Source organism: Coregonus clupeaformis, chromosome 2, assembly GCF_020615455.1.
Source record: "Coregonus clupeaformis isolate EN_2021a chromosome 2, ASM2061545v1, whole genome shotgun sequence".
NCBI classification, from domain to species: Eukaryota; Metazoa; Chordata; class Actinopteri; order Salmoniformes; family Salmonidae; genus Coregonus; species Coregonus clupeaformis.
In genome coordinates, this window is record NC_059193.1 from 22,893,062 (window position 1) to 22,916,564 (window position 23,503).

The following is a 23,503-nucleotide window of genomic DNA, read 5'->3' on the forward strand; positions in this document are numbered from 1 at the left end:
TATTTTCATTATAAACTTTTATTTTCACATAAACACTTATAAACTACATATAAAAATACATTTGTTAACATACAGAGAAGCTTTGGTACCATAGCGTGTGTGTGGTGAATATTCTACATTATGTAGGGTGTGTGTTCTGCATTCTGTGTTCCTATACCATGTGACAAATATGTACAAGGAAGCATATCATCTATATTTCACTGGAAGTGTATGTAACGATAGGAGAACCTCTGTGAGTGGACTCTAAGCAAGTGACAAATTATCTCAGGTATCATATAATTACTTCAATAATATAGATTCAAATCTCTATAGCCACATTTCTGTAGAAGATCTCCTTGCATAGAAATGCTTATTTTATATCCTTTTGTAAGGATACTATAGGCCTACTATTTGTCTCTTTCATAGAACTTGATACAATACAAAACACTTCAAAGATGTCAGTCATCGTCACAGTACACAACAACGTACTAATCTTGTACCAGGTGTGCTAAGGCAGTGATATGCTCAGATTATTTCTCATTCAGTCAGTACCTCCGTGTAAAAACATACAATTATTTAATATCTCTCATACATCATTCAATCTCTTATTGACTGTACCTTAAATCCTTTTCTTGGAAATGTTTTCCTAAACATTGTAAAGTGCAACATTTATACAGAATTGTTTAAAACAAATGCTATATAAAATGTAAAAATCAATCTATATAAAACTAAAGACAACATAAAATGATATTTTGAGACATACCATTTACTGAGTGTACAATGTTCTGCTCAATTAAGGCTGTATGTTTAACTCTTCTCAAAATGAATTACATTCTCGCAAAATAACTTGGAGTAGAAAGTATAAAGTACGCATTTGTAACTAAAAAACACAAAAAATATCCTCAGTGCAACTAGAATGTCAAATCCAATTGATGATGAGAAGTATAGACGTCATAAGATTATGTGTTAATGTTTTTTTTACTAACTAAAGTACCTGTCTGAAAATTTGAACTTTTTCGCACAAGCAAAATGTAACAGTACATGCTCCACTTCTAGTGATTTTCAAAACTGAAAGGGTTTTGGAGGCCTAATGTTTTTATCTTCATAACATAAAAATACAACACATTAGAAGACAAATCACCATAGAAACACTGCAATAGTGACCACAAAGCTTCAGTATTTTACAAATCATGAATCCCTAACTTAAAAGTAAATGATTATGTGATACTGGTCATTCCCTCTCTTCAAGATGGAGCATTTTGCATCATCAATCAACAATCATCAATGATTAAATATGTGTCCCTCTCTCATAGTAAATATTGATTTTGAATAGATTTTCAGCATAGCATTCTTTTGAAAGAACCAATTGTGAAATATTTGCTAAAGCAGTGGGAGTTGTTTGTGTTGTTAGGGTCGCCTTCTAATTTTCAACATTTTCTCTTAATCCACTAAAGCTGTTCTGGAATGTTGTTATACTTTCACCAAGTTCCCTGAAAGGCCTACAGGAAGCTGTCTTCCGCTTCAGGTGTTCCAGAGGACTCCAGTGGAATCAGGGCCTGGTTGGCGTGGAGATTCTCCTCCTCTGGAATGGTGTCTGCCTCCACTGTCTCCTGGGAGATGGAATCAGCCTCCTCTTCCTCCAGAGCCCGAGAACTACAGGGAATAACAACACACGTGTTCTTTCACAAACCAACCTGGGATTTTATGGCTTATTTCAGGTGAAAACTAGGCATTAAGCACAGTATGGCACCTATACATTCCATGTAAACTATCACTTTTAATCCATCTTGGCTCGTCTTAGATTTCTGTTTAAATATCCTGTGTACTGTATGCACAATCCTTATAGCTCACAATGTATACATGGTAACATAAGACAGCTTTTGTCTCAATCCCACATCTGGCTGTGTGGGTTGGTGTTGTAACGATACAAGGTCCTCTAGAGTAAATCTGCCTCATCTTTCCTGCATGCCAAGCACTTGGCACACACCTGCAGTCAGTCAGTCATATAGCCGTATGTCAGATGGCTATACCTTGCAAGTTTTTTCTTTGGCATGTCGTCGGCCTCAGAGCAGCCTTCCACCTCAGGCTTGGGGTCCGGGATGGGGATGATGTAGTCATTGTAGGAAGCTTCCTCACCATCTGACTCCGGTCTGAAGTCCCCAGTGAGGGGGTAGGGGTTGGGGTCCTGGGGGATGGCAGGGGCGGTGGAGGGGGTTAAGGCAGGGGTGGGGAAGGGAGAGGAGAGCCTGGGTTTGGTGTGGACCACGGCTGGGTGGTCGCGCTTGAAGAACTCATCGTTGACCTGGCAGTATCTCTACACCAATTTACAATCAATAACATATGTCAACGATCAATAAACACCCAACTGATACATGAATCATACATACATAATCGATGCACACATATTTCATATATGTCAACGTGGAAATACCTTGGTCCTCAGATGCCCTATGTAAAGGGGAAGAACCCTGTATATGAATAGGGTACCTTTTTATAGCTGTCTGTGAGCATGTTCCCCATTGTGTGCACCAGAAACGAGAACTCTGGCCTTCTCTCGTACTTCTCATCCCAGCACTTCTGCATGACTTCATAACTGGAGGACAAGGTACAGAAAATATCAATTTAATTTCTTAAATTCTCTCTGACACACAAGACTAGAATCCTGATGACTCTTTAAGAGAGGTCTTTGGGAGGGATGGTCTTCTTGGTGCCATTCTAGAGACTTACACTTCATTGGTGGCGTGGTCAGGTTTGGCCATTCGATAGCCTCTCTTTAAGGCACTGTAGAACAGCTCGTTCATGGGCAGATCAGGGTAGGGGGCTCCTCCTGTCAGAACATAAAATAATATTTAAAGGCTGATCTGTTTGAATGTACTTTTTAAATCTTGAAGTCATGCTGAATCAGGAGTTTCCCAAAGTTTTATTTCCAAAGAAAAACGTTGTTTGCGAATCACGCGGCTTCACCCTAAATGAACAACTTCTCAATAGGTGCTCTTGTTGTCACGGCAGTTCCAAAAACGTTTTTAATATCCCCAAATTAATTCATTATAAACCCTGACTGTAGATAACAACAAGAGCTCATCTGACCCTGAAGACAGACTCAGGATTAGATCATCTGATAGACAACTTTATTGCCTGTCTGTTTAGACACAGTGAAACCTTTATATATACATTTTAAATAAACAAGGTCATGTAATCTAAAGCTGCACTCATACTACTACTAATATTTCTGAATGTGAATGAACTCCAGTTAATGGGTTGTTTCAGTTTAATCAAACAGTAATCTCTTGTCTTCGATCTATCTATTAATAATTAATGGTTTCTGTTTCATGTATGTCCTCGTACCCAGGGTGAAAATCTCCCAGAGCAGGATGCCATAGGACCACACATCACTCAGGGTGGTGTACAAGTTATGGAAAATACTCTCTGGGGCCATCCACTTCAGAGGAAGGAACGTCTGAGAGGGGGAAGAGGTCAGAGGTAAGATTAACATCAGCCAGGTACTGAGAAGTAACAGCAGCAGTTATGGCTAATTACAATTGAAGTAGGTTGAAGGTTGTAATCTATGGTGTTATCTTGCTGTTATCTTTCAAACTTTACGTAGTGGTTACCATAATGGTAATGTAATGTTTAATGTGTATGAGTGACCCTGAGTGACCCTGAGTGAGCCTGGCACTCACGCTGCCTTTGGAGACGTAGTTGGAGTCGTGCATGATGTCTCTGGCCAGGCCAAAGTCACAGATCTTCACCAGTTTCCCCTCACAGATCAACACATTCCTGGCAGCCAGGTCACGATGGACACACTGGGGAGGACAGGATTCAACAACAGGGTTACAGGGAGACATGGTCAGCTGGGACATTTAGTACAGATAATGAAGTATATTCTATATGCTGCTCTGTACTTTAATTACCTGGCACAATAAAGAATAATACATAAATATAGAGCAATAAAGTTTTGATTCAACTAAAATAATACAACATAACATAACATACGTTCTTGGAGGCGAGGAACTCCATACCCTTGGCCACCTGGTAGCTGAAGCCGATGAGGTCAGAATAGCTGAGGGTGGGGGAGTCACTGATGAACAGGGCACTGTCCACTGTGGTCTGGTCTGGAGGGAGGGCAGAAACATGGATGGAAGGGTTCAGAGGTCAAAAAGAGGAAGGAGACAATGTAAAGGTGAATAGGTGTTCAGGTGCTACACATGGACAGTATATACAGTATGTGAATAGTGACGTCTACATGCTAAAATACACAGAGAGGCTTCTGGAGGTCAAATAAACAATAACACTGTTCTTTCCTGTTTGCCCGTCAGCCGCCCATCCTTTCACATGTGCTTCCCATATGTCTGGCATGCAATAGACAAGTGGAGGCTGGTGGGAGGAGCTATAGGAGGACGGGCTCATTGTAATGGGTGAAATGGATTTAATGGAATGGAGTCAAACATGTGGTTTCCATATGTTTGATGTGCTTGATATTCCATTCCAGCCATTACAATGAGACAGTCCTCCTATACCAGGCTCCCATTCAATAGACCTACATTATACAAAGTATACAGTACGCTTTGGCTTTGTTATTAGCATGTATTTCTTGGACCTTGTTCCTGGTAAAGGTGGTTATGGTAGGGAGACTCGTAGGGAGAAGGCTGGATGTCAGTGTATTTGATTGTGTCTTTCAGCTCCTGCATGGGGACGTACACCGTGGGCTCGTCCTTACTCATGTCCATGTAGCCACCGTCAAACTCACTGCCAAATAACACGTAGCTGCCAAGATATTTGGGACACATTAGGATAATGAAAAAATAAAATATATACAGTGGGGAGAACAAGTATTTGATACACTGCCGATTTTGCAGGTTTTCCTACTTACAAAGCATGTAGAGGTCTGTAATTTTTATCATAGGTACACTTCAACTGTGAGAGACGGAATCTAAAACAAAAATCCAGAAAATCACATTGTATGATTTTTAAGTAATTAATTTGCATTTTATTGCATGACATAAGTATTTGATCACCTACCAACCAGTAAGAATTCCGGCTCTCACAGACCTGTTAGTTTTTCTTTAAGAAGCCCTCCTGTTCTCCACTCATTACCTGTATTAACTGCACCTGTTTGAACTCGTTACCTGTATAAAAGACACCTGTCCACACACTCAATCAAACAGACTCCAACCTCTCCACAATGGCCAAGATCAGAGAGCTGTGTCAGGACATCAGGGATAACATTGTAGACCTGCACAATGCTGGGATGGGCTACAGGACAATAGGCAAGCAGCTTGGTGAGAAGGCAACAACTATTGGCGCAATTATTAGAAAATGGAAGAAGTTCAAGATGACGGTCAATCACCCTCAGTCTGGGGCTCCATGCAAGATCTCACCTCGTGGGGCATCAATGATCATGAGGAAGGTGAGGGATCAGCCCAGAACTACACGGCAGGACCTGGTCAATGACCTGAAGAGAGCTGGGACCACATTCTCAAAGAAAACCATTAGTAACACACTACGCCATCATGGATTAAAATCCTGCAGCGCACGCAAGGTCCCCCTGCTCAAGCCAGCGCATGTCCAGGCCCCTCTGAAGTTTGCCAATGACCATCTGGATGATCCAGAGGAGGAATGGGAGAAGGTCATGTGGTCTGATGAGACAAAAATATAGCTTTTTGGTCTAAACTCCACTCGCCGTGTTTGGAGGAAGAAGAAGGATGAGTACAACCCCAAGAACACCATCCCAACCGTGAAGCATGGAGGTGGAAACATCATTCTTTGGGGATGCTTTTCTGCAAAGGGGACAGGACGACTGCACCGTATTGAGGGGAAGATGGATGGGGCCATGTATCGCGAGAGCTTGGCTAACAACCTCCTTCCCTCAGTAAGAGCATTGAAGATGGGTCGTGGCTGGGTCTTCCAGCATGACAATGACCCGAAACACACAGCCAGGGCAACTAAGGAGTGGCTCCGTAAGAAGCATCTCAAGGTCCTGGTTGGCCTAGCCAGTCTCCAGACCTGAACCCAATAGAAAATCTTTGGAGGGAGCTGAAAGTCTGTATTGCCCAGCGACAGCCCCGAAACTTGAAGGATCTGGAGAAGGTCTGTATGGAGGAGTGGGCCAAAATCCCTGCTGCAGTGTGTGCAAACCTGGTCAAGACCTACAGGAAACGTATGATCTCTGTAATTGCAAACAATGGTTTCTGTACCAAATATTAAGTTCTGCTTTTCTGATGTATCAAATACTTTTGTCATGCAATAAAATGCAAATTAATTACTTAAAAATCATACAATGTGATTTTCTGGATTTTTGTTTTAGAATCCGTCTCTCACAGTTGAAGTGTACCTATGATAAAAATTACAGACCTCTACATGCTTTGTAAGTAGGAAAACCTGCAAAATTGGCAGTGTATCAAATACTTGTTCTCCCCACTGTATATATATTCAATGTATGTATGGCTCATTTTTGTAATTGACAGTGAATGTCTTTTTTTTCTCCCATTCATATGTGGTTATACTTGATCCACCCCTGGCCAATATAACCTCTACTTTATCTTCCAAACAAAGACCTGAACCGCATGAGGAGGTAGCTCTCACCCTTTCCTCTGACTGAGAGGGGTGCTCCCTCCAGAGACTCTGCAACCAGAGTCCTCCTGGTTCTTTTCAGCGTAGTACTGCAGGAACGTGTGCTTGTTCCTGTGTAAGTAGTCCACCAGGTCTCCATAGCGACAGTACTCCGTCACCAGGTAGAGAGGGCCTGAGATGTGGAAGTCACAAAAAATGACAATTATTTATCTTCACCAGGGAATAATTTGTGTGTTACACATGCAATTATGTGCTTAATCAAAATTAAAGTTAGTAGCTATGACGTTATAGTCTCCTTAGGCAGATGGGTTGCCTCCCACATTAACAATGCTCCAGTATACATGCTGTTGCCCTAGGTATGGGATTTCAGAGGCTAATGACTTTAGGTTGCGATTGTTGCTGTGGTGATGGGGGCGGAGCTCACCCTGTTTGGTGCAGGCTCCCAGCAGGTTGACGATGTTGAGGTGAGGCCCCAGGTGGCTCATGATCTTCAGCTCTGACATCAGAGCCTGGGTCTCACTCCTCCTGGCCGTGGCTGGTGGTCAGAGGTCAGAGGACACAAAGGTCAGAGAACATGAAACAAGACTGAAACTGGATTGTTGTCTAACCAAACAAACCAACAACAAGTTGGCTAAAGCAGAAACATACTTGTTTAAAGCTGCATCTGAAGATAATTGTTATCGCTTACATTTGAGCATTTTCACTGCCACTTTTGTGCTGGACTGGGAATGACCGAGACCGTAGGCGGTCGCCTCGACCACCCTGCCGAACGCCCCGGACCCAAGAGTACGACCTGGAACACAACACAAGCATTGCCCAAATCAGAACAGTCAATATGTCAATGTTTTAACTTGTATTGTCCCTATTAAATACACTATCAAATAAATATTGGGGGTATCCGCATAGACATCCTGTGTATCAGTTGAGGCTTCTCAGAGGAGGAAGGGGAGGACCATCCTCCTCAGTGAATTTCATAAAAATAAAAATGTAGTATTTAAAAAAAAGTTATCCTGTTTAGATAAAACTATATGAAATACAGTATATTCACGTCACCAAACAATTTATTAAAACACACTGTTTTGCAATTAAGGTCTACAGTAGCCTTAACAGCACTCTGTAGGGTAGAACCATTGTTTAGCAGGAGGACAGCTAGTTTCCATCTTCCTCTGAGTACATTGACTGTAATACAAAACCTAGGAGGCTCATAATTCTCACCCCCTTCCATAGACTTACATAGTAACTATGACAACATCCGGAAGACGTCCTCCAACCTATCCGTGCTCTTGCAGCATCAACTGATATGTTATCCACCCAATCAAAGGATCAGAGAATGAATATAACACTGAAAGCATAAGCTACAGCTAGCTAGCAATGCAGCGCATAAAATGTGATGAGTAGTTGACTCAAAGAGAGAGAAAGACAATAGTTGAACAGTTTTGAACAAATGTATTTATTTAAAAATGAAGGAGAAGCAAGAGAAAGAGAGAGAGAGATTTAGTTGTATTTTTTTCACTTTCACTTTCACATGTACAAATTACCTCAACCCTACCTACCTCTACCTACATGTACAAATTACCTTGGCTAACCTGTACCCCCGAACATTGACTCGGTACCGGTATCCCTGTATATAGTCACATTATTGTGATTTTATTGTGTTCCTTTTTTTTTCTTTTTACTTTAGTTTATTTAGTAAATATTTTCTTAACTCTATTTTCTTAAAACTGCATTGTTGGTTAAGGGCTTGTAAGTAAGCATTTCACTGTTGTATTTGGCGTATGTGACAAATAACATTTGATTTGATTAGATTTTGATTAGATTTTTTGAACTGCATGATTGTAGCGGGTTTACTAACACGTTAGTTCTAGTAGGTACACACATTTTTTTTTTTCACTACATGGCCAGAAGTATGTGGACACCTACTCTTCGAACATCTCATTCCTAAATCATGGGCATTAATATGGAGTTGGTCCTGCCTTTGCTACTATAACAGCCTCCACTCTTTTGGGAAGGCTTTCCACTAGATGTTGGAACATTGCTGCAGGGACCTGCTTCCGTTCAGCCACAAGAGCATTAGTGAGGTCGACCATTGATGTTGGGCGATTAGGCCTGGCTCGCAGTCGGCGTTCCAATTCATCCCAAAGGTGTTCGATGGGATTGAGGTCAGGGCTCTGTGCAGGCCAGTCAAGTTCTTCCACACCGATCTCGACAAACCATTTCTGTATGTACCTCGCCTTGTCCACGGGGGCATTGTCATGCTGAAACAGGAAAGGGCCTTCCCCAAACTGTTGCCACAAAGTTGGAAGCACAGAATTGTCTAGAATGTCATTGTATGCTATAGCATTAAGATTTCCCTTCACTAGAACTAAGGGGCTTAGCCCGAACCATGAAAAACAGCCCCAGACCATTATTCCTCCTCCACCAAACTTTACAGTTGGCCCTATGCATTGGGGCAGGTAGTGTTCTCCTGGCATCCGCCAAACCCAGATTCGTCCGTTGGACTGACAGATGGTGAAGGGTGATTCATCACTCTAGAGAACGCATTTCCACTGCTCCAGAGTCCAATGGCAGCGAGCTTTACACCACTCCAACCAACCCTTGGCATTGCGCATGGTGAACTTAGGCTTGTGTGCGGCTGCTTGGCCATGGAAACCTATTTCATGAAGCTCCCGACGCACAATTATTGTGCTGACGTTGCTTCCAGAGGCAGTTTGGAACTCGGTAGAGAGTGATGCAACCGAGGGCAGACGATTTTTCCGCGCTACACGCTTCAGAACTCGGCGGTCCCGTTCTGTGAGCTTGTGTGGCCTACCACTTCGCTGCTGAGCCGTTGTTGCTCCTAGATGTTTCCACTTCACAATAACAGCACTTACAGTTGACCGGGGCAGCTCTAGCAAGGCAGAAATTTGATGAACTGACTTGTTGGAAAGGTGGCATCCTATGACGGTGCCACGTTGAAAGTCACTGAGCTCTTCAGTAAGGCCATTCTACTGCCAGTGTTTGTCTATGGAGATTGCATGGCTGGGTGCTCGAATTTATACACCTGTCAGCAATGGGTGTGGCTGAAATAGCTTAATCCACTAATTTGAAGGGGTGTCCACATACTTTTGTATATATTGTGTATGTTGACTATGACGTTAATATGGTGACAACGATGTAGGCTGTGTTTAGCAGTTAGCGGTTATGATATGAAGGTTTGCTTGGAAAGGTTTTTTCGCCTTGTCACAGACAGCTGATGTGTTGTGCACTGAAGTCCACAAGCTAAGGGAAATGGTGAGAGGAGTTGAGTGCTTAGATGCGAGAAATAATTATACAATGTCCAAATGAATCATGCTGTTTGTATGTGGCTGCTATGAAAGTGAACTGTGTTTGCGTATGATCAGGGGGGTATTCATTCCGCAGATTCTGTTGAAAATGTTTCTTAAACGGAAGCAAACGGAATGAAACGGGGATAAACATACCTGAATTTTTCCAACAGAAACTCTTGTTTGCAACTGCTGGACTAATGATTACACCCCAGATTAGCTAGATGCAGGCAAGAGTGTGCAAGGCGGTATTGAATGTGTCAATGTCTGTCACCTTGATTATTCAAATTTCTCTCGACCTGTGCAACTATGTTGTAAACTATCATTCTTAGGCTAGGTTGTAGCAACCTCATGATGGGTATATGGAACATTTGAGTATCATGTAGTAGCCTAAACCTATCGATGTTACATTGAGCTGGGTGAATGGAATTTGAATGACAGTCATCCAATATGCTGTAATAGAAATAAGGCCATACTCAAAAAAAAAATTTAACGGCACCGACCGCCACTGCAGTGTATATTGTACATTGGTTCCCCCTTCTCCGGTGGTTCCTGGTCCTTACCCAGCACCAGGCTGTCTCGGGCCATCTCCCAGGCCAGGTCGTAGGGCAGGTGGATGGGGTCGACGTAGATGTACTCATGGCCGTCCAAACTCACCGACTCTATCACCTTCCACCTGATCTCATAGCGAGGCTTCTGAGGCAACACAGAATAGAGTTACCCAATCACTCAGGGACATTGAGATACCATGAGTGAGTTAGTAGCAGTACTGCATTGTGCATAGTTGTTTTAACATTGTTCACTGTGTCTTCTCTGTGTAGTCTCACCTTCCTCCACACAGCGATGAGGATGATGATGGAGATGATGAGGATGCCCACCAGGGGTAGAACCGCAGCCAACACTGCCACCTGGGAGAACAGAGCTGGAACACAACACGGAATATTAACATCCAACTATTACATTATAGACAGACAGAAGTCTACAAAGAACATTTATTCCTAGTATAACATTCACCTAGAACATAAACTATTAATTATCAGATTTGTTAGTACTGGACTGGAACCAAGAGGCTGCATACCCTGCAACTATTCAGGACTTGAGTTGCCTACTTGATCCTTCCTTGAATACAGTATGTGTATGTAAATACATAGAACCCCATATATAAAATAATGTCTTCATATAATAACATCAATATTGTGTCTTATATTTGAGATACGTACTGCTGGACACCAGTTTGATGTCCCTCCTGCGGACTCCTCCCTCGTTGCTGGCCTCGCAGCGGATGGTCACCTGCTGGGTCTTGTGGAAGGTGACCTGGCTGCGGACCTGGCCCACCTTACGGCTCTCATTGAAACTGATGTTGGTCTGGACACTCAGGGTCTCAGGGTCTGACACCAGGGGCTGCCACACTGTGCTCCGGTTACTGCACCTAGGAGAGATGTTACAACGATAATCAATAGTCCAGTAGTACAGGTGTACTACTACTGCTACCTCTACTCAGGTGTGTCAGAGGTAAATGCTGCCAGCTAATGCACTCAGAGCAGACTCGGGTATAGAAGCAGTCTAATAACCCATAGTTGGCCTGACATCAGTTTAAACTGCAATTACTAAAACACAAACAGCAAAAACTAGTGTCAGCAAAGTGTGCCCTCTAGTGTTCACAGTGTGACAGAGTCCCAGACACTGTGATGATGATGATGAGGATGATGATACTCACTTGAGCATGCTGTCACAGCTGAACCACTGGATGGAGGGGGAGGGGACCCCCTCGGCCACACAGGTCACTGCATGCCTCTTCCCTGGGAGGTGGTGGTCCGACAGGTCTGTGATCTGAGGAGGGACTACACAGAGAGGGATACAGGGTTAGGAACTACTCTAGATGATAAGTATAGGTAAATGTTGAGCCACGGTTGCCTCTCCATAGTCTTAAGTCTAAATTGACCTTTTATCCTCATCACCTCTCCTTAATTTGCACTGATCTCAAAGCGTAGGGAGGGTGAAAGCAATGGACCATGGTGGATGTAGTTCTTTCAAATCAGTGCTGATGACGAAAAGGAGGAGTCACATAAGACTAAAGAGATACACCCCAATGGTTTATATTGCTGTGAAGGCGACTCACCTTTGACCTCCAGATCAAATGTCACTTCCTTGGTGTCATCTCCGTTGGCGACAAGAACAGTGTAAAGTCCCTTCTGTTCCGTCCTGATCCTCACCAAGGTCAACATGCTGACGTACCTGAGTTAGAAGAGTAAAGGAGAACCACACCGTTAGAAACGTCATGAAATCACATCCTGGATAAACCATATTTTAGCAGGACTAAATCATCTTAAACAATCCATCAACATCTGTAAGACCCTAAGACCTTCTGAGACATCCAGTCCCTATCAGTCAACGCCAGATAAGAGCAGCAGGTAACCCAATCCTCTCAGACAGCAAGACTACATCATTTAACACCCAGCAGGAACCAGAGACTGGCTAAGACCATCTCTGAGAGGGTAAATTCCCCAATGAGTGGCTAACGTGATGCATTGCATACCATGCAAGTGTGATTGTAAATCCTGTTGATCTGTTGTTTTGATTTCATGCAACGACAAATAGACCAACTTATTGATAAATTCAATCTCCAAATTGGTTAGAATTGATCGTCGTCCAGGTGGTCTGACCTGGTCTCGTGCTCCTGCCTGGTGATGACAGTGTTGTCTCCGTTGACGGTGGCGTTGTCTTTGGTCCAGCGGACATGTGGAGCGGGGTAGGCCTCTATCTCCACCCTCAGCTCTACATTCTGGTGCAGCTGTGCCGAGACGTTACGCTCCTGGACAGACCTCAGCTCCACAAAGCCTCGCTCTGACGGAGGAGAAAGGTTGTCATTAGTGACCACATAATAAGTAGAGCACCTCTGTTTACATCCTGAAAGAACATGTGGCCTGCAGGAGGGAAGAAATAGACTAATAGGATCAAACAGAAAGACTGGCACCCAGGCAAGGGAAGAAATCATTAAGTCTTTACATCGTGATCCATAATTCTATACCCAGTGCTCCTATATTCTGGTACACAGTATGGGATAACCTATATACCATGATATCAAAAGTACCTTGTATTAAATGCACTGTATTCAGTTTATTGCTGATTAGTTACAGTGTACTGTACTGTATACAATGAGGTGGTTATTATGTGCTCTATTGAACTGGTTGGAATGAGGATCTGTCATTTCCAAAGGGCTGTCCAGAGCATTGGTCCAGAGCCCTGGAGAGAGACAGAATCACAGCAAGCATACCCTGGCTCTGAATAAGGCAGTTTATACATGCTTGGTTACTGTGGCCTAAATATAACACACCTCAGTGGGCTTAGGCTAAGCATTCACAGAGGCACGACTGTAGCTTAGGCTACATCCAATCCTCAAAGACGGAGAAGGTGAAAGAGAGAAATGTTGGGTTTACCCTTCAAAAAACATTCTGTTGACTTCCAATTTGCAGCTTGTTAGCTGCAATTAAATTGAATGACTTTTAATTATTTGAAGTAACTTCAGAAGTTAAAAACACAGATAAAATACATTTCCAGTTTGCACTGCTGTTTCCGATTCTATACAAACCCTCAGATTGGAGAATTTTGTCCATTAATGTTATCAAAAATAATAATTCTATATTATTTGATTTTAATTGATGGTGGTCTCACACAAAACACAGATGCTTGTTTTCTCAGTGACAATAGCAAGCTACATGAAAAAGGAAAATAAATCAAATGTGGTTTATTTGAACAGAATTCTCTCTCACCTAGTGCATGGGGGTTCATGTTATGAATGGTGCTCTTTCAGTCTAAAAAAGACCCATAATAATAAGCAATCCAGTCATAGTTTGTTTTGAGAGAGTCTCTCCCTGTCTCCTTCTCACCGAGGATAGTGATGTTGACGTTGGCGGTGGCACTCTGGTCCTGGACACCCTCGTGAACGTGACACACGTACTGCCCTGCGTTGGCCAGCGTCGCCTTAGAGAAGATGAGGCAGGAGCGCATGCTCTGGGACGACAGGACGTCGGTCAACGGCTCAATGGAGTCCACCTGGCAAACACAGGAGAGTAAGGGGATGCGTCAGTAAATGTTTAGGTCTGTGAGAAGGCTATTGAAGTACCAACTAAGTAATCATAGCCGTGGGAAGTACGGTTGCTAGAGGTGCTGCAGCACCCCCTGATAAATTGAAATACATTTCCCCAAATTACATTAGAAAATAGCAACTTTGTTCCATTGTGGCAATAGACATATCATCTATAGAAGGGTTTTGGAACCTCTAACCCTGGCAATTTGCCTGTTAAAGGAAAATTCCACACAAAAACGATATTTTGGTATTTGTTTCATTAGTCCATTGTTGATACAGTGGGGAAAATAAGTATTTAGTCAGCCACCAATTGTGCAAGTTCTCCCACATAAAAAGATTAGAGAGGCCTGTAATTTATTTTCATAGGTACATGTCAACTATGACAGACAAAATGAGGAAAAAAAATCCAGAAAATCACATTGTAGGATTTTTTATGAATTTATTTGCAAATTATGGTGGAAAATAAGTATTTGGTCAATAACAAAAGTTTCTCAATACTTTGTTATATACCCTTTGTTGGCAATGACACAGGTCAAACGTTTTCTGTAAGTCTTCACAAGGTTTTCACACACTGTTGCTGGTATTTTGGCCCATTCCTCCATGCAGATCTCCTCTAGAGCAATGATGTTTTGGGGCTGTCGCTGGGCAACACGGACTTTCAACTCCCTCCAAAGATTTTCTGTGGGGTTGAGATCTGGAGACTGGCTAGGCCACTCCAGGACCTTGAAATGCTTCTTACGAAGCCACTCCTTCGTTGCCCGGGCGGTGTGTTTGGGATCATTGTCATGCTGAAAGACCCAGCCACGTTTCATCTTCAATGCCCTTGCTGATGGAAGGAGGTTTTCACTCAAAATCTCACGATACATGGCCCCATTCATTCTTTCCTTTACACGGATCAGTCGTCCTGGTCCCTTTGCAGAAAAACAGCCCCAAAGCATGATGTTTCCAACCCCATGCTTCACAGTAGGTATGGTGTTCTTTGGATGCAACTCAGCATTCTTTGTCCTCCAAACACGACGAGTTGAGTTTTTACCAAAAAGTTCTATTTTGGTTTAATCTGACCATATGACATTCTCCCAATCCTCTTCTGGATCATCCAAATGCACTCTAGCAAACTTCAGACGGGCCTGGACATGTACTGGCTTAGGCTGGGGGACACGTCTCGCACTGCAGGATTTGAGTCCCTGGCGGCGTAGTGTGATACTGATGGTAGGCTTTGTTACTTTGGTCCCAGCTCTCTGCAGGTCATTCACTAGGTCCCCCCGTGTGGTTCTGGGATTTTTGCTCACCGTTCTTGTGATCATTTTGACCCCACGGGGTGAGATCTTGCGTGGAGCCCCAGATCGAGGGAGATTATCAGTGGTCTTGTATGTCTTCCATTTCCTAATAATTGCTCCCACAGTTGATTTCTTCAAACCAAGCTGCTTACCTATTGCAGATTCAGTCTTCCCAGCCTGGTGCAGGTCTACAATTTTGTTTCTGGTGTCCTTTGACAGCTCTTTGGTCTTGGCCATAGTGGAGTTTGGAGTGTGACTGTTTGAGGTTGTGGACAGGTGTCTTTTATACTGATAACAAGTTCAAACAGGTGCCATTAATACAGGTAACGAGTGGAGGACAGAGGAGCCTCTTAAAGAAGAAGTTACAGGTCTGTGAGAGCCAGAAATCTTGCTTGTTTGTCGGTGACCAATTACTTATTTTCCACCATAATTTGCAAATAAATTCATTAAAAATCCTAAAATGTGATTTTCTGGATTTTTTTTTCTCAATTTGTCTGTCATAGTTGACGTGTACCTATGATGAAAATTACAGGCCTCTCTCATCTTTTTAAGTGGGAGAACTTGCACAATTGGTGACTGACTAAATACTTTTTTTCCCCACTGTATAGTCCCAAAATATTTTGCATGTCAGCAATCAAGTTTTCAAGGTATTTAACTTTCAAAATACAGAAATACAGCCGGTATGATGCATTTTGCCGGCTGTATTTCAGTATTTTGAAAGTTATATATCTTGAAAATGTGATTGCTGACATGCAAAACATTTTGGGACTATATCAACAATGGTCTAATGAAACAAATACCAAAATATAGTTTTTGGGTGGAGTTTTCCTTTAAACACATGGGTACGCTGCAATGGCTGCCAGGCCTGACTTGAATGGGAACTGCCATCTATGTACAATATTTCTATGGTTGGTTGCAGGTGTCAGTTTCCCTTTCGCAAATTTCAAAATACAATTGCGAGAAAAATGTACAGTTTGGAAAGCATATGCCTACTGCTGAAAAGAGAAGACTAATCTGTCTGCTAACCATTTTTATCTCAACAACTTTTGAGCGATTTTGAGCGAACAGCAGTAGTGAGTAAGCTAGGCTTCATCGTCAACACTGGGTTAGCCAGTGCCACTGGAACGTTTATTTAGTAGCCTACTGAAGCCTATAATATACAGTGGGGAAAAAAAGTATTTAGTCAGCCACCAATTGTGCAAGTTCTCCCACTTAAAAAGATGAGAGAGGCCTGTCATTTTCGTCATAGGTACACGTCAACTATGACAGACAAAATGAGGAAAAAAAATCCAGAAAATCACATTGTAGGATTTTTTATGAATTTATTAGCAAATTATGGTGGAAAATAAGTATTTGGTCAATAACAAAAGTTTCTCAATACTTTGTTATATACCCTTTGTTGGCAATGACACAGGTCAAACGTTTTCTGTAAGTCTTCACAAGGTTTTCACACACTGTTGCTGGTATTTTGGCCCATTCCTCCATGCAGATCTCCTCTAGAGCAGTGATGTTTTGGGGCTGTCGCTGGGCAACACGGACTTTCAACTCCCTCCAAAGATTTTCTGTGGGGTTGAGATCTGGAGACTGGCTAGGCCACTCCAGGACCTTGAAATGCTTCTTACGAAGCCACTCCTTCGTTGCCCGGGCGGTGTGTTTGGGATCATTGTCATGCTGAAAGACCCAGCCACGTTTCATCTTCAATGCCCTTGCTGATGGAATGAGGTTTTCACTCAAATTCTCACGATACATGGCCCCATTCATTCTTTCCTTTACACGGATCAGTCGTCCTGGTCCCTTTGCAGAAAAACAGCCCCAAAGCATGATGTTTCCACCCCCATGCTTCACAGTAGGTATGGTGTTCTTTGGATGCAACTCAGCATTCTTTGTCCTCCAAACACGACTTGAGTTGAGTTTTTACCAAAAAAGTTCTATTTTGGTTTCATCTGACTATATGACATTCTCCCAATCCTCTTCTGGATCATCCAAATGCACTCTAGCAAACTTCAGACGGGCCTGGACATGTACTGGCTTAAGCAGGGGGACACGTCTCGCACTGCAGGATTTGAGTCCCTGGCGGCGTAGTGTGTTACTGATGGTAGGCTTTGTTACTTTGGTCCCAGCTCTCTGCAGGTCATTCACTAGGTCCCCCCGTGTGGTTCTGGGATTTTTGCTCACCGTTCTTGTGATCATTTTGACCCCACGGGTGAGATCTTGCGTGGAGCCCCAGATCGAGGGAAATTATCAGTGGTCTTGTATGTCTTCCATTTCCTAATAATTGCTCCCACAGTTGATTTCTTCAAACCAAGCTGCTTACCTATTGCAGATTCAGACTTCCCAGCCTGGTGCAGGTCTACAATTTTGTTTCTGGTGTCCTTTGACAGCTCTTTGGTCTTGGCCATAGTGGAGTTTGGAGTGTGACTGTTTAAGGTTGTGGACAGGTGTCTTTTATACTGATAACAAGTTCAAACAGGTGCCATTAATACAGGTAACGAGTGGAGGACAGAGGAGCCTCTTAAAGAAGAGGTTACAGGTCTGTGAGAGCCAGAAATCTTGCTTGTTTGTAGGTGACCAAATACTTATTTTCCACCATAATTTGCAAATAAATTCATTAAAAATCCTACAATGTGATTTTCTGGATTTTTTTTCCTCAATTTGTCTGTCATAGTTGACGTGTACCTATGGTGAAAATTACAGGCCTCTCTCATCTTTTTAAGTGGGAGAACTTGCACAATTGGTGGCTGACTAAATACTTTTTTCCCCCACTGTATATATTCCTAATAATACTTACAATCTGTGTGTCTCTTCATCGGCCTGTTTGCATTCAAGACCAGGTCGTTTTTATTGCCCTCAGTTCGTCACTGTCAGAGTAGACACTCATTGCGGTCATTTCTGGTATTTAAAAATATTATACTAATGTCTTCTATCATAAATGTTGTAGAATTGCATGAAATGCGTTTATATAACCTTTTTTTTTAACCCTGCTAAAAACATTTCCCCATATTTGGAAATTCTAAAAACGCCTCTGCTCAACTGTATCCCATTACGCAAATGAGATTATAGATGCATGCAATGCTTTATTATAAAGGGATTCTTTTTTTCAACTCAAAAGATCTTCTTGCGGTTATTCCTATTTAAGTAATATAAGATTCTACAAGTTTAACAGGAAGTGTTGATTTTATACACTTGTATAAGTATTATGTCAGTGTCTGTGCATTCAAACTTAAAACACTTTTACCACCATAAATGTACTGTTTTATCAATAATGATATGAAAACCATGCGTCTGTTGTGAGTGAGATTCAATGGGGATTTAACACATCTAGGTGTGGCTGAACAGACATCTTGATGTAATTTAGTCTACGCCTCCCCGGGACGAGTGAAGGGAAAGTCAAACAAAAGGCCATGTTCTCTTCTTCTCTCTTCTCTCCCACTCACGTCTCTGTTGGGGTAGTCCCAGGAGAAGAAGACCAGCTCCACTCCGTGCACCGTGCAGTTCACTGTCAGAGGCTCGCCCTGCTTCAGCACCGTCTTAGACGCATTGACGTAGGCGTCAATTGTCTCCGGGACTAATTCGGGAAGTGTGTGGAGAGAGAGGGAGAAAGGAGAAGAGAGAGGAAGGGAGGGAGGGAGGGAGAGAGGAAGGGGAGGGAGGGAGGCAGAGAGGAAGGGGAGGGAGGAAGGCATAGAGGAAGGGGAGGGAGGGAGGCAGAGAGGAAGGGGAGGGAGGGAGGCAGAGAGGAAGGGGAGGGAGGGGAGGGAGGGAGGCAGAGAGGAAGGGGAGGGAGGGAGGCAGAGAGGAAGGGGAGGGAGGGAGGCAGAGAGGAAGGGGAGGGAGGGAGGCAGAGAGGCATAGAGGAAGGGGAGGGAGGCAGAGAGGAAGGGGAGGGAGGCAGAGAGGCAGAGAGGCATAGAGGAAGGGGAGGGAGGCAGAGAGGAAGGGGAGGGAGGGAGGCAGAGAGGCATAGAGGAAGGGGAGGGAGGGAGGCAGAGAGAAAGGGGAGGGAGGGAGGCAGAGAGGAAGGGGAGGGATGGAGGGAGGCAGAGAGGAAGGGGAGGGATGGAGGGGAGGCAGAGAGGAAGGGGAGGGAGGGAGGGAGGCAGAGAGGAAGGGGAGGGAGGGAGGCAGAGAGGAAGGGGAGGGAGGCAGAGAGGAAGGGGAGGGAGGGATGGAGGGAGGCAGAGAGGAAGGGGAGGGAGGGAGGCAGAGAGGAAGGGGCGGGAGGGGAGGGAGGGAGGGAGGCAGAGAGGAAGGGGAGGGAGGGGAGGGAGGGAGGGAGGCAGAGAGGAAGGGGAGGGAGGGGAGGGAGGGAGGTAGAGAGGAAGGGGAGGCAGAGAGGAAGGGGAGGGAGGTAGGCAGAGAGGAAGGGGAGGGAGGGAGGGAGGGAGGAGAGAAAGAGTTCATTGTTATTTTTGAAACTGAGATACAACAGCTTGATAGTCTTTTAAGTGAGACCAATAGATTAATACCCTTGTGCAATACTGCAATACTTTGTTAAATCCAGACATGCACATCAACAATGCCATACAGTACAGAGCATGTAATTACAAGCTATAGGTTTGAGCAGACAATAGTGTTCTTCTCTATACCAGCCCCATCTCCAACCCCATGCCCCTTCTAGGTACCCACCAACAATACTGAAGACGTAGAAGGCCTGGGACTCTTTCTCCTCCCCGTTCAGCTCCCCACGACACACATAGGTCCTGTCCTCCAGGGCTGCCTTGTAGCCCTCACTGGGGATGTAGACCCCCTTCAGGTGAATGTCACTGTCCCTCTCGTAGAGGGTGACGTTGATTCTGGGATTGGTGACCACACAGGGGATGGTCCCCTCCTCGCTGGTCTTGGTCACCATGCCGTGGGAGCTCTCAATGAACCACACATCAGGGTCTGTGTGGAGGAGAGGGAGAGGAACACTTAGCTGGAGGGATAAGAGGAATCATTTCACACCATGAGAGAGAAAATAAGATTTACTTCATATCATGATTGAACCAAGTTTTTAAGGCCTAAGAGCTGAGATCGCTGTTACAAGATACAATATTTGCCTGGGAATTATGAACAAAACATTTGACTAAGCTAACCTAACTGTGTAGGTTATTAGCTGTGACAGAGTGTAAAGTTATTCTCACCCTGCACAAAGACAGCCACCTCTCTAGCCTCGTCAGTCCAAGCCTCGGCACAGACGTACACTCCTGTGTGTCTCCACGTCACGTTGTCCAGAATGAGAACACTGGTTGTGTTTTGGTTCTCCACTCCAAAATAGGGAATGTCTTCATCCCGCTTGAACCTCCATCCGACCGTCCCCCAGCTGGAACAGGTGAAGATCATGGAGTCGCCCGGTGTCATGATGACCTCGCTGTTGCTAGGGGAGATCTCCACGCAACGGTACTCAGGGCATAGGTGCAGAAGAGCTGCAGTCAACACAAACAAGGAAAGGTCAGGTTTGGAGTCGAACAGCTAGATCTCCAGGTCAAGGGTCAAAGGTTAAGATAGCAATAACAACTCAGAAATCCATCCAATTACAAAGTGATGAGGGATGTGAAGAGTCTGGAGGTGAAGAGAGGACGGACAATAATGATATTTTTAAGCTGGTAGACGCTCTTTGCCTTCCATATTAAAGAACAATGCCAACAATCTCAATGGCAAGTTAGCTGGATACTAGGGCCAGGCGTTTTTACCCTACCACATAACCTGACCAGGAAAGACCCAGGCCCTAATTATGTTATACAGTATATTTTTTATGATATTTCATTAGCTTGTTCCTCTCACCTGTTAGTAGGGCTGTCAGATGGAGAGTGGACACTCTGACAGTCCTCATGGTGACAGGCTACAGGAGAGATGTATTCTGCAAACAGATTCAAAACAAAAACACTGTGAATATTGTAGTCTACATGATAGCCCTTGTTTTTCTTCACTACATTCCTTCCAGTATATTGAGATTTACCCATGCGTTAAAGACAAAACTACACACACACTCCCCACCCAATCAAAGGCTGATTTACAGTCCAAGGCTGATTCACAATCAAAGGCTGATTCACAATCAAAGGCTGATTCACAGTCAAAGGCTGATTTATAGTCAAAGGCTAATTTACAGGCAAAGGCTGATTCACAGTCAAAGGCTGATTCATAGTCAAAGGCTGATTTACAGTCAAAGGCTGATTTGACAAACAAGCTGATTGAGAGAGAGATATAGACGACTCCAAGGCTAGTGTTCGGGTGTTGTTCCCTCCTACGCTGGTTAACCAGTGAGCTCAGTCATGATGACAGCTCAGAGCTCTGGACATGGGGAGAGCAGGACTCACAGTTGGTCTGAACATTCTGAACTCATAACATCTCAATAATATCTCCTCACATATACAACTGATACGCTCATATCATGAAGGATGTCTTTTACCCCTGGAAGACCAACAGGGTTAGGGCTAACCAAGAGGGGAGCGTACAATATAAATCACGTCATGACTACACAATCTGTTCCTTATCCAAAAATACTGTTTGCCACAGAAAGAGCACAGGTCTAATCATAGAGATAGAATAAACAGAATAGATGTGGCTCTTAGAATACAATGGAAGGTCACTCCCCTCTCAATAAAGAGATGTGAGTTCTGTACACAACATTCCTGGTTCTATGTTCTGAATGAGTTCACAGGAGAGGTATGTGATGGCTCGCTGAACACGGACAGAACAATGTCGGAGAGTTTTTGTTCTTGTTTTTGCCAGTGTTCTGTCCAACTAACAAACAGGTCAGTGTGTGCAGCTCCTCAACACTCAGTCAGCAACAATGCTGCTGGGTCTAAAACTATTCAACTGTCATGTCGAACCACTAATTGGATTCCAAGTAAACAAATGTAATTAGGCAATAGAGGCGGCCACAAAACAGCAACAACAAACCCTATTTGGGGTTTTGTTTATATACTGATGGGGTGCTATGGTGATACAATGTGTAGCTTCGTGTTTTAAAACTCAACGCTGTGGCAAAATCTTCCCCTGTATAGTTCACTACCAGACCCCTTTGGTGACATTCCCCCGTATAGTTCACTACCAGACCCCTTTGGTGACATTCCCCCGTATAGTTCACTACCAGACCCCTTTGGTGACATTCCCCCGTATAGTTCACTACCAGACCCCTTTGGTGACATTCCCCCGTATAGTTCACTACCAGACCCCTTTGGTGACATTCCCCCGTATAGTTCACTACCAGACCCCTTTGGTGACATTCGAGACGCAGACAGATTTTGTTACTTTAAAGGCAGTGTCATCACTTGAGCTTCAACATTATGTCAGAGGTCAATATGGGTCAAAGGTGGCATGGCTCATCTCTCACTGACCACGTACAGCCAATAAGAGAGCAGGAAAGTATTCCTGAGTAAACACTGTATCATAATCTTGGAAGACAGAGGGAGAGATCTAGAACATAGAGAATGTGACGGAAGGAGGGATACAGGGGAGGAGGGGAGGAGAAAAGGAGGAGTGGTTGTTGTTGTGGTAGAAGTGGGGGGGGTTAAGGGGAGCAGAAGCAGGCGTCTGGAAACAGTTCAAGATAGATCACAGGCCTGTACGCAGGACGAGGGTGGGAAACGGAGAGAGGGCGGAAGAAAGGAGCCTTGGGAATAGAGGGAGGAGAAGGATGAGGAATCCTTTGAAGGAGTCAGTGGATGAAAAAAAAAAGACCTTTACAATTATTTGGGGCACTAAATTGTGTTTATTTCTATTTTGAACTGGATGACTGAAAGTGTACTATTAAAAGCATGTGTAGTAAACTTCTCCAACTTCTAATCTAATCATGATACAACTGTGGCACAAGTCAAACTTTCATTCATTGTCCCATACATTATATTCAGGTTGAAATACTGTAAATGGATGAATTGTTCTGTTAGAAGTAAACAACAGAATAATAAAACGTGCTGAAAAAAGTATTAGTGTTAGTTTGCTTACTGTAAAGCTTACTGTAAAGCTTACTGTAAAGCTTACTGTAAAGCACTTTGGGTATTGTAGCCTATGAAAGGTTCTATATAAATAAGATGAATTTGTCATAATGTTAAATCCCTTGACTACCCAGCTAACAGTTACTCAAACATAGATACAGTGTATCTTTAGAGCTTGAAGCCTGTGTAAAGAAAGCACTTCCATTCCCCAAACTGAAACCCTTAAACCATTCCAACAACATGACTCGTACATTTCCTCCCCAGTCTCCATCCTCCTGGTTCTAGGCTAGCTAGGGCCCTGTGTCATGTTTGTATTTTTGTTTGTATTTTTGACTTTATGTTTTGTTTACCCCATATGTAACTCTGTGTTGT

The 23,503-nt window shown here is 43.6% G+C and overlaps 1 protein-coding gene across 4 annotated transcripts in view; it reads right to left on the minus strand.

The window, feature by feature from the left end:
- LOC121579850 (platelet-derived growth factor receptor beta) overlaps nt 1–23,503 on the minus strand; it is a 38,479-nt gene continuing 14,976 nt past the window's right edge. The window contains exons 2-23 of one of the 4 annotated variants that reach the window (XM_041894782.1): nt 20,979–21,054; nt 20,339–20,620; nt 19,842–20,099; nt 18,650–18,780; nt 13,739–13,904; nt 12,515–12,695; nt 11,971–12,086; nt 11,569–11,692; nt 11,072–11,280; nt 10,679–10,773; nt 10,415–10,544; nt 7,238–7,342; nt 6,974–7,084; nt 6,562–6,721; nt 4,577–4,743; nt 3,973–4,091; nt 3,660–3,782; nt 3,325–3,436; nt 2,707–2,806; nt 2,467–2,572; nt 2,010–2,293; nt 1–1,632 (exon numbers count right to left, since the gene is read on the minus strand). In XM_041894782.1, coding sequence (XP_041750716.1) covers nt 1,479–1,632; nt 2,010–2,293; nt 2,467–2,572; nt 2,707–2,806; nt 3,325–3,436; nt 3,660–3,782; nt 3,973–4,091; nt 4,577–4,743; nt 6,562–6,721; nt 6,974–7,084; nt 7,238–7,342; nt 10,415–10,544; nt 10,679–10,773; nt 11,072–11,280; nt 11,569–11,692; nt 11,971–12,086; nt 12,515–12,695; nt 13,739–13,904; nt 18,650–18,780; nt 19,842–20,099; nt 20,339–20,620; nt 20,979–21,027 — 3,282 coding nt within the window. In that variant the 5' untranslated portion in view covers nt 21,028–21,054 and the 3' untranslated portion in view covers nt 1–1,478. Of the gene's footprint in view, nt 1,633–2,009; nt 2,294–2,466; nt 2,573–2,706; nt 2,807–3,324; nt 3,437–3,659; nt 3,783–3,972; nt 4,092–4,576; nt 4,744–6,561; nt 6,722–6,973; nt 7,085–7,237; nt 7,343–10,414; nt 10,548–10,678; nt 10,774–11,071; nt 11,281–11,568; nt 11,693–11,970; nt 12,087–12,514; nt 12,696–13,738; nt 13,905–18,649; nt 18,781–19,841; nt 20,131–20,338; nt 20,621–20,978; nt 21,055–23,503 lie in introns of those variants that run through there. The other 3 variants (XM_041894783.1, XM_041894781.1, XM_041894784.1) reach the window with 3 other exon arrangements.